Source organism: Periplaneta americana, chromosome 6 (genome assembly GCF_040183065.1).
Source record: "Periplaneta americana isolate PAMFEO1 chromosome 6, P.americana_PAMFEO1_priV1, whole genome shotgun sequence".
NCBI classification, from domain to species: Eukaryota; Metazoa; Arthropoda; class Insecta; order Blattodea; family Blattidae; genus Periplaneta; species Periplaneta americana.
Window position 1 is genome coordinate 161,854,225 of NC_091122.1, and position 13,099 is coordinate 161,867,323.

Genomic DNA, 13,099 nt, shown 5'->3' on the forward strand with positions numbered 1-13,099 from the left:
ATGATTTTTCCCCATGAATCTCATTACTTTAGTTTTATTAACTGAAATTTCCATCCCGTATTCCTCAGAATTGAGTTGTAACTGGAAAACAGATGTTGGAGGCCATCTTCAGAATCTGCTAATAATATTTCGTCATCTGCAAACAGTATTATATCTAACTTTAAATTTCTACTGATGCTTAAATTACCATGTTTTGTTCTTTCCAGTTTCTAATTATATATATATAGTAATGGGAATAAGCTACAACCTTGGCGAACACATTGATTAATTGATTTCCACTCAGTTTGATTGTTTCCAGTACATATTGAAATATAATTTTCACAATATACATTATAGGTTGCATTTATTAATTGGTTTGGAACGTGATCTTTCAGGATTTCAAATAATTCTTTTCTATTAACTTTGTCAAATACCTTTTTAAAATCGATAAAAACCAAATGTGTCTCTTTATTAAACTCTTTTTATTTTTCTGTTATCATTTTTAGAGTTTTAATTTTCATAATAATATCAAGTAAGAAGTCTAATATTGTAGTGGCATTCTTCCGTTATCAACAAACAATCATTCAAATTTGTTTCCTTAATAGTGTTCATGCTCCATTTACCATTTAAATGTTAATGTATTTGTTCCATATAATTTCTGATTACTCTGAAATGCTGTACGTTGACCAAATTATTTCCCCAAGTTATTGTCTATCATTTTAAATATTACTTCCTGCACAATTTTGTCATTGAGATGTTTTGTTTATATAACTGTGAAATAAGTAATTTTATCGCGTGTAATTATCTTTTATGACCAATAAGAGTGATAGTTGAATTCCAGCAGGCAGTTGGTTTATGTGGAGTGATACACTTACTTCTTCTGGTTACTAGAGTTCTATGTTTGAAATGGCGTGCATCAGTATTTGGAAGCGTGGTTTCATTGCTTTCTTTAAGATACTGTCATCAGTACTATTATATTTTGGAAGATAGTGTATTAAAACTGAATTGCTCTATGAAGAGTGTATACTATGTTACGGACACTAGTATCAGGTAATTTCACTATAGTTACATAATTTACACTTTATCTTCTCAGTTTTGTGTTATCATAATCATGAGTTTTGTAACAATATGAATATAGAAGATGACTTTGTAATATTTCTGATACCTACCTTCTTCTTTTGATACAGTCAATCTGTTATACTGTAATGGACTGTCATGAAAGTTACGAAAATTACAAGAATACTTTTCCAAATCTTCGAATCTCCCATGCACGTTTGTAACCTATATTTTATTGAGCTCTATACACTGGAAGTTACAGACTTTGAAGCTTATTCTGCATTTGAAGAGTTAGAAAACCAAAATGATCTATTTTCTGTTTTTGGTGTAATTTGATATCTCAGTTAGTGTAGTTTGTATGGTTTAATTGTACAGAATAATAACCTGATTAGTCCAGAGAACTTTGAAGAATGATAACCCAAGACTTTAGAATATAGTGGATTTTGAAATTTTAAATTTAATTTATTTTATTACAATCATTCAGCAATGCAATTACCTTCTTGTGATTCGTAATTTCGCAGTTACCTGTAATTCATTTTCTATAATTATTATCTTCTTATGATTCATCATTTCGCAATTAAATGTAATTCATTTTCAATAATTATTTTCTTGTGATTCATTTCTCAGTTAAATGTAATTCATTTTCTATAATTACCTTCTTGTGATTCGTCATTCTGCAATTAAATGTAATTCATTTTCTATAATTACCTTCTTGTGATTCGTCATTCTGCAATTAAATGTAATTCATTTTCTATAATTACCTTCTTGTGATTCGTCATTCCGCAATTAAATGTAATTCATTTTCTATAATTATCTTCTTGTGATTCGTCATTTCGCAATTAAATGTAATTCATTTTCTATAATTACCTTCTTGTGATCCGTCATTTCGCAATTAAATGTAATTCATTTTCTATAATTACCTTCTTGTGATTCGTCATTTCGCAATTAAATGTAATTCATTTTCTATAATTACCTTCTTGTGATTCATCATTTCTCAGTTAAATGTCATTTATTTTCTATAATTACCTTCTTGTGATTCGTCATTTCTCAGTTAAATGTCATTCATTTTCTCTAATTACCTTCTTGTGATTCGTCATTTCTCAGTTAAATGTAATTCATTTTCTATAATTACCTTCTTGTGATTCGTCATTTCGCAATTAAATGTAATTCATTTTCTATAATTACTTTCTTGTGATTCTTTTCTCAGTTAAATGTTATTCATTTTCTATACTTAATTACCTTCTTGTGATTCGTCATTTCGCAATTAAATGTAATTCATTTTCCATAATTACCTTCTTGTGATTCGTCATTTCGCAATTAAATGTAATTCATTTTCTATAATTACCTTCTTGTGATTCATTTCTCAGTTAAATGTCATTCATTTTCTATAATTACCTTCTTGTGATTGGTCATTTCGCAATTAAATGTAATTCATTTTCTATATTTACCTTCTTGTGATTCATTTCTCAGTTAAATGTCATTCATTTTCTATAATTACCTTCTTGTGATTGGTCATTTCGCAATTAAATGTAATTCATTTTCTATATTTACCTTCTTGTGATTCATTTCTCAGTTAAATGTCATTCATTTTCTATAATTACCTTCTTGTGATTGGTCATTTCGCAATTAAATGTAATTCATTTTCTATAATTACCTTCTTGTGATTCATTTCTCAGTTAAATGTCATTCATTTTCTATAATTACCTTCTTGTGATTGGTCATTTCGCAATTAAATGTAATTCATTTTCTATATTTACCTTCTTGTGATTCATTTCTCAGTTAAATGTCATTCATTTTCTATAATTACCTTCTTGTGATTGGTCATTTCGCAATTAAATGTAATTCATTTTCTATAATTACCTTCTTGTGATTCATTTCTCAGTTAAATGTCATTCATTTTCTATAATTACCTTCTTGTGATTGGTCATTTCGCAATTAAATGTAATTCATTTTCTATATTTACCTTCTTGTGATTCATTTCTCAGTTAAATGTTATTCATTTTCTATAATTACCTTCTTGTAATTCATCATTTCTTAGTTAAGTGTAATTCATTTTCTGTAATTACTTTCTTGTGATTCGTCATTTCTCAGTTAAGTGTAATTCATTTTCTATAATTACTTTCTTGTGATTCGTCATTTCTCAGTTAAGTGTAATTCATTTTCTATAATTACCTTCTTGTAATTCATCATTTCTTAGTTAAGTGTAATTCATTTTCTATAATTACTTTCTTGTGATTCGTCATTTCTCAGTTAAGTGTAATTCATTTTCTATAATTACCTTCTTGTAATTCATCATTTCTTAGTTAAGTGTAATTCATTTTCTATAATTACTTTCTTGTAATTAATCATTTCTCAGTTAAGTGTAATTAATTTTCTATAATTACTTTCTTGTGAGTCGTCATTTCGCAGTTAAATATAATTCAGGTTCTATATTACCTTCGTGAGATCTGTGTTTTTTTTTTTTGCGAATACAATTAAGTTTCCAAATATTTCGTGTATTTTGTTAATACCAAAAACTCATACTTCTATCTATTGTTCTTCATCTGTTTCAGCTGGCTTAACAGCTGCAAGATGTGTGGACCCCCCTGTGGACGGTGAAGACAGCAGTTCCACTAACTCTGCTGACCAGCAAGAACAATTAACACGATTATCAGAAGAACGCAAAGTGTATGTGCGTCGTGTGTCAAGTAGAGTGTATCATCGAGTGCGCAGTACTTCTTCTACTCCCAGCACGTTTCCTCATCTCTTCCAATGCATACTACTTGTTGGCTTGAATCTCGACTCCTCAGACAAGAAGACCAAAGTGCCTTACATCAAAACCAAATACCCACTTGATGTGAGTATGTAACGAACATAGCACAGGTCCTAGAATTATTTTAAATGCTGATGATTCTGTGATTTAAAGTACTGTGGGCAAAATTTCTGAAGCTCAAAATGGGACACTTACTAATACTATAGCTTCGCAGAAAGCTCCTTCTCCTAGTCGTACAACATTCAGTACCAGAAGTAGAAATTTAATTTTTTATATGTAAAATAATGTGAAAACACAGTAGGCATTAACTATTTTATATTTATCGTATATGATATATGATATATTTCGTCACAGCACTTCTTTACATGTAATGGTGTACCTCACATTTCTGTATCCGGTGCCACCATTAACATATTATTACAATAACACATTATTTGCAGTACACGTCTACACCAATACTCCCAGTTACACTATGTACCTTTTTTGTTATTTGGTCAAACTCCCCTTCAGTATTTCTCCTACATTTCATTTGCTATTCTCTATTTGTTCATTAATCCTAATATATCTAATAATCTATATTACTTTCACACACCCTTTATCCTCTAACTACTATTCACTAAAATCTCAATTTCAATATTTCTCTATAAATTATCATATTGAATTATTTGTCCTATTTGTTCTTTGACCTTTTCTCCTATCTTTCTCTTATATTCATTTACTGTTCCAACATTCAAATGTTAGTCCTAATTTTATGCTGTCGCTTGTTCACTTCTCTTAACCCTTTCTCACTATTTTCTCTCATTCCTATTTGCGCTCACTTTCACTTTCTCACTATTCTGCTTACACTTAATCCATTGTCACTATTCTCACGTCCTATAAATAGCCTACTTATATTTTATTCAACACATCTGCTTATACACTTTCTCTCTCCCCTATACTTCTCGATCTTTTCCAGTTTCACTTTATTTGCATTTTTGATCACATCCACATTTTTTTAAACGTATCAAATATCTCTGCTATATCCTCAACTGTCGCAGGTTTTGACCTTTCTTTACTGTTCGTCTCTGCCTTATTTCTGTTTTTGTCTGTCTTCTATTCATTTCTTCTTCTATTCCTCTTTTATTTTTTCCCCCCACGCTTTCACTTTCACATACTAGATTTCTACTTACACTTGCACCCTTATTCTTTTCACTACTTTCTTCCCTATCATTTCCTAAATCTTGGTTTCTCTTTTTATCACAACTCGCCTTTTTTCTAGCATCCATGTTTCTTGCTCCGTTATTGTCAGCATTCCTTCTGGAGTGTGCTAACCTTACCGCCATCGTATGTAGACTAGGAATCTGCTTACGCTGCATGATGATCACGTTACTGTTTTCTTCTCCTTGCTGCGCCATCATCTTTACACTTCCTCGTACATCAGTATGTGGGTTCCTGAACTCATTACTATTAATTCCTGTTACCATGTGTTGATCTGCGACAATCACTTGTTCCGTCCTTGAAGTTGGGATGATTTTCTTCCTCCATTCCTGCTCCTTCCCTCCACTTATGTAGCTAACGTCGACTCTCTGTTGCCTTCTCGTTGCTTCTCTCTGCAAAGATTTATCATATATATGATATATAAAAACACAACATACGATGTGTGTTCTTAAAGTAAGTTCCAAAAGGGTGTAGTAAGTAAACGGGAAGATATTTACAAACCATTTCTGTTGCATTGCATTCCCCACACTTCAATTACTTCCCAACATAATCTCCACCATTATTGAGGCATTTATCGAGTCTTGGCACAAGTCTTTCTATGCCCTCATTGTAGAATTCGCCCGCCTGCGATTCGAACCACTCCCGCACTGCTGTTTTCACTTCATCGTCGCCATCAAAACGTTGAGCACCGAGGAACTTCTTGAGGTGCAGGAAGAGATGAAAGTCACTTGGAGTCAAATCCGAGCTGTAGGGGGGAAGATCAATTTGTTCCCAGCCAAATTTCGAGATGAGATTTTGGGTGTCACGAGCTGTGTGTGACCATCTCCTGACCATTCCATTACTAATGGCATCATCACCATACACCTCACAAAGTTGACGATGAATGTCAGCTGGTTTGATGTTTCTCGCATTCAAGAAACGGATAACAGACCGCATCTCACAGTCGGCGGGGTGCTCGATAACTTTAAACATTTCAACTGATCACAACTAATCACACACGGACTGAAGCTCTGAAACTGCATGCACAGCTTGCCTGAGGGCTGAAGAAGAAAACACGCATACGCAAAATAATGATTGCAGCAATGCAACGGTTATAATTGAAAACGAAACTTACCTTAAGAACACGCCTCGTAATTAAGTTACTCATACTACAGAACACAGCCTACTCATTGGGCTTATTAATTTCCATAAGACGTTTCTTATTCTCCTTCCAGAAATTGTAGTCAAGGAACTGTATTTTAAATTAACTTCGGTATTAACAATGTGTTCCATGTGTCAGCCTTCAGTTGTTTTTTCTCAGATGTCTACAAAGTGGAAGTGAAATAAGCCTGCAGACTTTCAGAGCAAATAGCTCATGTTGTATGTAACAAAAAATTATCATACCGGTACCATACTGGTGGTACACTGAAGTCCACACCTGTGGAGTAACGGTCAGCACATCTGGCCGCGAAACCAGGTGGCCCGGGTTCGAACCCCGGTCGGGGCAAGTTACCTGGTTGAGGTTTTTTCCGGGGTTTTCCCTCAACCCAATACGAGCAAATGCTGGGTAACTTTCGGTGCTGGACCCCGGACTCATTTCACCGGCATTATCACCTTCATTTCATTCAGACGCTAAATAACCTAGATGTTGATACAGCGTCGTAAAATAACCTGGTACACTGAAACGTCGTTAATCTGGACTAACTGGGACCGGAAGTCATCCCGAGTATATTTTTAAAGAAATTTGAGGTCTTTTTCCAGGAATGTTAGGTTCATTGCAGCAGCAGCAATAATAATAATAATAATAATAATAATGTACTTAACCAGGCTGATGTTCCACCCCACATTGAGCACTTGTGCTTCCCTGATGCAAAAGACTGGCCGCCTCCAGTGCCCACAACGCCAACCCAGCCGGGATCTGGAGGCAACGATGATCAGAGCTATTCTCTAGTCATCACAAGTGAGACAGGAGTGCGGAGGTTTGGCTACTGCAGACGTGTACAACCTGAAGGTTCGAATCTGTGCCTACCTCTGGCATACTGCATCATCAGTCCATTTAGAGCCAGTGGCTTCTATTATAAGGTAAGTATATCATCGGATCAGTTTTATTTTAATAGTTAACTTACACGCAGTGATTCACGAGGATTTTCGAAGACATTCTGAGCAAAAAATGTCATATAAACATTTGTCCTAATCTCAGTATTTTCAGAGTTACATTAATTTGAAGTTGTTTGTAAAACACCATTATTCTTGAGTTTTAAGGGTAAAAGAATATTACAGATAAAGAATGAACTATTCAGGAGTATCATTTCTTTAATTAGCTAGTATTCTGAATCTTAAAAGTATTTATTTCAGTCACTGACTTCACAACATATGTTTAAGGTGCTACATCTTTACATTACATATTTAAAAGACGTATGAACGTTTTCGTTGGGTCTACGCCAACATCATCAGATACGAAGTACATTTCAGCAATATCAGTGCTCTCTACATAATATCTACAAATACAAAACATATTTAGTGGCATGCAAAATGAGACATATTAAAAACCAACATTGCTGTGATACACATTGACATTCTATATGACTGTCTTGATTGTCACTTACTTAAAATACACGTATAGATTACAAAAAATATTGATTTATATATATATATATATATATATAAATGCAAGTCTTCACATATGAGATAATAAAATGACATGATTTTAAAAGTGATAAAAATAATAAAATATAAAACTAAGATAAAAATTATGAATGTGAAGAGTTGCAAAATTACAGTATAATAAAAATATAATAAATGTAATTACTGTAATTTTGCAACTCTTCACATTCATAATTTTTATCTTAGTTTTATATTTTATTATTTTTATCACTTTTAAAATCATGTCAATTTATTATCTCATATGTGAAGACTTGCATTTATATATATATATGTAAATCAATATTTGTTTGTAATCTATACGTGTATTTTAAGTAAGTGACAATCAAGACAGTCATATATGAATGTCAATGTGTATCACAGCAATGTTGGTTTTTAATATGTCTCACTTTGCATGCCACTAAATATGTTTTGTATTTGTAGATATTATGTAGAGAGCACTGATATTGCTGAAATGTACTTCGTATCTGATGATGTTGGCGTAGACCAACGAAAACGTTCATACGTCTTTTAAATATGTAATGTAAAGGTGTAGCACCTTAAACATATGTTGTGAAGTCAGTGACTGAAATAAATACTTTTAAGATACAATATAGACTTCTGTGAAAATCAAAAATGAATTGCAAAATAGTATTCTGAAGCTAAAAATGTGTTGTGAATTCCATAGTTGCTTCGTACAGAATTTTTTTCTGATTTTTAACTACAAAATTACATTTTCTAAGGCATTTGTCATAACAATTGTTGCAAATCATGCCACTCTTGTAAATCCTTCAAGACTGTACGTTAGGATGCATAATTAAACTAAAGAATCAAGTTTCTAAAGTCGTATGATTTGTAACAATTTTTGTGTTAAGTGCGTAAGAATGATGTAATTTTTAGTTGGAAAACAAAATCTGTACAAAGCAAATGACAGTATTTTTTTTTTTAGCTTCAGAACACTAGCTAATTAAAGAAATGATACTTCTGAATAGTTCATTCTCTATTTGTAATATTTTTTTACCCTTAAAACTAAAGGAAAAAAGGTATTTTACTAACAACTTCAAATTAGTGTAACTCTGAAAATATTGAGATTAGGACAAATGTTTATATGACATTTCTTGCTCAGAATATCTTCGGAAATAAACTCCGTAAGTGACGGTAAATCCTCGTAAATCACTCTGTATATTATACAGTGTTTCCATTTTACCATGTGTTGATTTCAAAACTTCCACCTTGAATAACTTTACATGTGCATAGGACATAGGTTACCATTTTGAGGAAAAACACGTCGTTTTTATTTATTTATTTATTTGTCTGTGTATGTGTCTATTTATTTATTTGTTTACTAGCCGTACCCGTGCACTCCGCTGCACCTGTTAGAAATAAATATAAAGTAATTACATAATTAAAATAGGACGTTTGATCCAAGGAATATTCGTGTTTGATAGAAGGATAAATCGTTTAATATGTTACTTAATTTAAATTGTACTGTATTTAAATAATTAAAATGCGGTCATTTTGATCCAGAGAGCAATCATTTGGTGCAATGACAATTCCTTTAACATGTTTCTTAATTGTTATTACTTCCAACCATAGTTTAATGAAGATTGACATATTTAGTTTTAATGTGTATACTTTATATTACTTGCTTATGTTTCAGAAGTTACTGTAATAACATTGTAGAATTATGTCCATCTAGAGAAACTACACTTTCCAATGGTGAAATAATAATTAAACAATTAATTAGCTTCCGATATTACTTCTTACAAACACAGAAACATTCTCTTAGACTTATAGACGAAGTCATTTGTTTTTATTTCAGTACAGCGCCTTAGATGGCATTGTTATTGTAATTTTAAAACTCATTTATCTCATTAAATATCAGTCCTATCAAAATTTTGTATAGAATAAAACTTATCGGAAATTATTTTTAAAGAAACTTTTGTTATGTTATATTTTCCATGAAAATCAATAATAAGCGAGATATTTCGATTTATTTAATTCAGTCCTCCTTATAACCCTCCTTAAATAAAGTATTTTTAATGTCATATAGCCTAAAATCTAAGTTACAACGAACTTAATTTATATTCCAATTTTCATATAAATCGGTTGAGTCATTATCGCGTGAAAAGGTAACAAACATCCAGACAGACATACAAACGAACAAAAATGTCAAAAAATCGATTTTGGGTTTCAGGATGGTTAATTATACATGTTAACACCAATTATTTTTGGAAAATAGAAAATTACCAAAAAAATTTTGGCTACAGATTTATTATTAGTATAGATTTATTTATTTGTTTGTTCATTTGTTTGTTTGTTTATTTACTTATTTATTTATTTCTCATCAATCTTGTCTGGACATGGCGGATTTGATGCATTCCAGTTCAAATTCGTCACTCCCATATCAAATACAAAATATGTAATTTCACAAGTACTATGAACAACTTCTTAATTTAATCATTCTGCTAATAACAGTGTAGTGCTATTTAATACTAGTACTATATAACTACTATACTATACAATACAACACGAATACAATAATAATAATAATAATAATAATAATAATAATAATAATAATCATCTTTCTATTCACTACATATTTACTATTCCTAAATGTTTTACTGTTATTATTCTAATTCATCATTTCATTTATTTACTTAGCTATTTAACAGATTACTAATTTGGTTACTCCTTAACTAATAGCTTTTGTGGGGTGAAGAATTTTCTCACATTATAATCTGTCTTCACATTGTTCCTTCATCTTCTTTTCCCATCTAATTTTGATTCTGATCAGAAATTTACCTAAATTATTAAGCGTGTTACTGTTGAACGGCCCACTTAGTTTTATGAAAACTATCTTCAAAAATTTATTTTATATTCCACTAATTCTGAAGTCATTTGCTGCTGTACATTTTAAGAGTAAATGGATTGCATCTTCCAAACACCTGCATAGAGGACAAATACCCTTACCCACATTACCTCTTCTATTTTTCAGTCTCCAATACCTAATCTCCACCAGGCTAATTCTACTCTCACTTCCCTTGTGTTTAATCTGACATACTCTTCCTGTTCCCAGAAAGTTTTCATTTCTCTATAATAGCTTAATGAATCCAAGGTCGTTATATTACTAAAAACCTCCTATCTTGACAATTAATATTTGAGGAGAAAAATTCGTTCCGGCGCCGGGGATCGAACCCGGGTCCTTGGTTCTACGTACCAAGCGCTCTGACCACTGAGCTACGCCGAATTCAATCCACAGCACCGGATCGAACCTTCCTCCTTCATTGTTTCCCTTTGTGGCCTGACTCCAAGTTAGGCATATATGTTGATGTATATAGCTAGTGTCAACTGCCATTATACTAGGAGCACACTCAGTTGAGTGACTTATTTGGCCGGGATTCCGCAGTTATGATGCACTGCTAGCTATGAGAATATTATGGATTTATTAATTTGTCCTACAGAATAATCTCTGTAATGTTGACAATTAATATTTAATGAGAAAAATTCGGTGTAGCTCAGTGGTCAAAGCGCTTGGTACGTAGAACCAAGGACCCGGGTTCGATCCCCAGCGCCGGAGCGAATTTTTCTCCTCAAATATTAATTGTCAACATTACAGAGATTATTCTGTAGGACAAATTAATAAATCCATAATATGCTTCTGTCTTGAGATTACGTATTCTCTATCTTTTATAGTTTTATCAATAATCTTGGCATTTAGAGTCCCTATTTCTTTCCATAGCCAATCTAGACCTAATGTACGTCGATTTAGTTTTTGAGGGGGAAGTTCAAAAGTGCTGCTAATTGAATTTTCTGTTCCACTCCTTCACCTCATCCACTACCAATTTCAAATTTTACCCCCTATCTTCAGATACACAATTTTAAAGGGGATGGTAAACCCTATTCACCTACAAAAAGGAAGAAAGTTAATTCATTCGATCTGTTTCTGAGATAGAGCCAGAAACATATGAGCTATTCCATCTCAAATCGACCGAAATATAGAGAAAATTGATCTTACAATTTCTAAATACAATTAAACTTTTTTGTACGTAGAGAACTATGATACAATGCTTTGTGCAAAGTTTGAGGCAACAGAACTTCATAGTGTTTAAATTAAAAATATTTAAATTTATCATATTTTCATAAAATTAGCAACTTTAAACTGTTGTGGCTCCGAAACCCTTTCGCCCAATGATCAAAATCATGGTTTATTTTGATGCTGAGAAATAAAAGTTTATATTGACATGTAAACAGATTTTCTTACTTTTTATGGAAATGGAGAAATTTAGATTTTTCCTCATTAAGATGCCTTTGGCTAGGAAAAAATATTTTAAAAACATATAGTTAGGTTCCGCATTGAAAGTACAAATAAACACATATTTTTTACTGATGGTATGTTGATAAGAAAGTATTGAAAATATCAAATATAGAAAATAAATAGTACGCGCGTGAACTAACCAGTTGACTGTGAGATGGGAGCTTAGCCGAGACAAGCAAGGCCAGGAGACAAACACGTGATGTGTCGTCTAGCAGTCAAGGCTGTGCTAGCTTTATCACAGGTTTTCATAAACACAGGAGTAAAATGACGCCTAACGCTCGCTTTTCTTCAGCTCTCGGCCAGTGCGTGGGGTACTGCGCCATTCAAGTCTAGGCGTGTGAAAATAATCTATTTAATACCCTCGAAACTTATTGCCGAACCACTAAGCAAACAATGTCGAATCCCTCTTAATAATGCAAGGTTTTTTCTCAATATTTTTTTACATTTTTACAAATGGCCAAAAAACCTAAAAGCAAGTAAAATCAGATTATCTGTCTCTCTGTGTACATTAAAAATAAGGATTACATCTTAACATAACCTACCAAATGTCAGCTTCAAAATAAGCTCTCGTTCAGTGTTCTGCAGTAAATGGTTCCAGAGTTCTGAGCGCTGAAAGAGGTTTGTTTTTATAAAATACGCTAAATTTGTCGCTCAATAATACGAAATCCGCCTGACTTTCGATAGTATATTTTTGAAAATGCACTCCCCTCAACACCTTGTATAAGTAGGGAAAAAATTAGAGTATAAAAAATGCGAGGTTTTTTACTGATCGATTTCATATGGAACAACCCATATGAAGTCGATTTTTTCATTGCAATATACGCTGAGTTGGCTATGATTACTGTGTACATGAATTCTCTCTTCTTAAACATTGGTTGTTTATGCAGATTCTAGCAGAATTGGAGTCTCGACATGGGCAGCCCGAGTGGCTGCAAACAGCCTTCATCAAGGAGTTGTATTCCTGTCAGTTTCCAGCTCCTGGTCAGGGTCTCAGGCTTAGTACAGCTAACACCAATTACAATGTTGCAGGTAAAGAATTATTATTGCTTTATGTGTTTTGAGATGATAATGACGACTGTGTCCTTTTTCTTCCACTCTTTAGTCTTGCTTTGTATATCAGAGGACTTTGTAGTTTCACAAGAAATTGTTCTGCAGACGTACGGTATCTGCAGTCTAAA

General features: G+C 32.6%; 1 protein-coding gene across 1 annotated transcript in view; it reads left to right on the forward strand.

The window, feature by feature from the left end:
- LOC138702003 (uncharacterized) overlaps positions 1-13,099 on the forward strand; it is a 65,660-nt gene that overhangs the window by 39,388 nt on the left and 13,173 nt on the right. Inside the window, exons 5-7 of the mRNA XM_069829470.1 lie at positions 3,588-3,871; positions 6,791-7,045; positions 12,809-12,950. Coding sequence (XP_069685571.1) covers positions 3,588-3,871; positions 6,791-7,045; positions 12,809-12,950 — 681 coding nt within the window. The remainder of the gene's footprint in view (positions 1-3,587; positions 3,872-6,790; positions 7,046-12,808; positions 12,951-13,099) is intronic.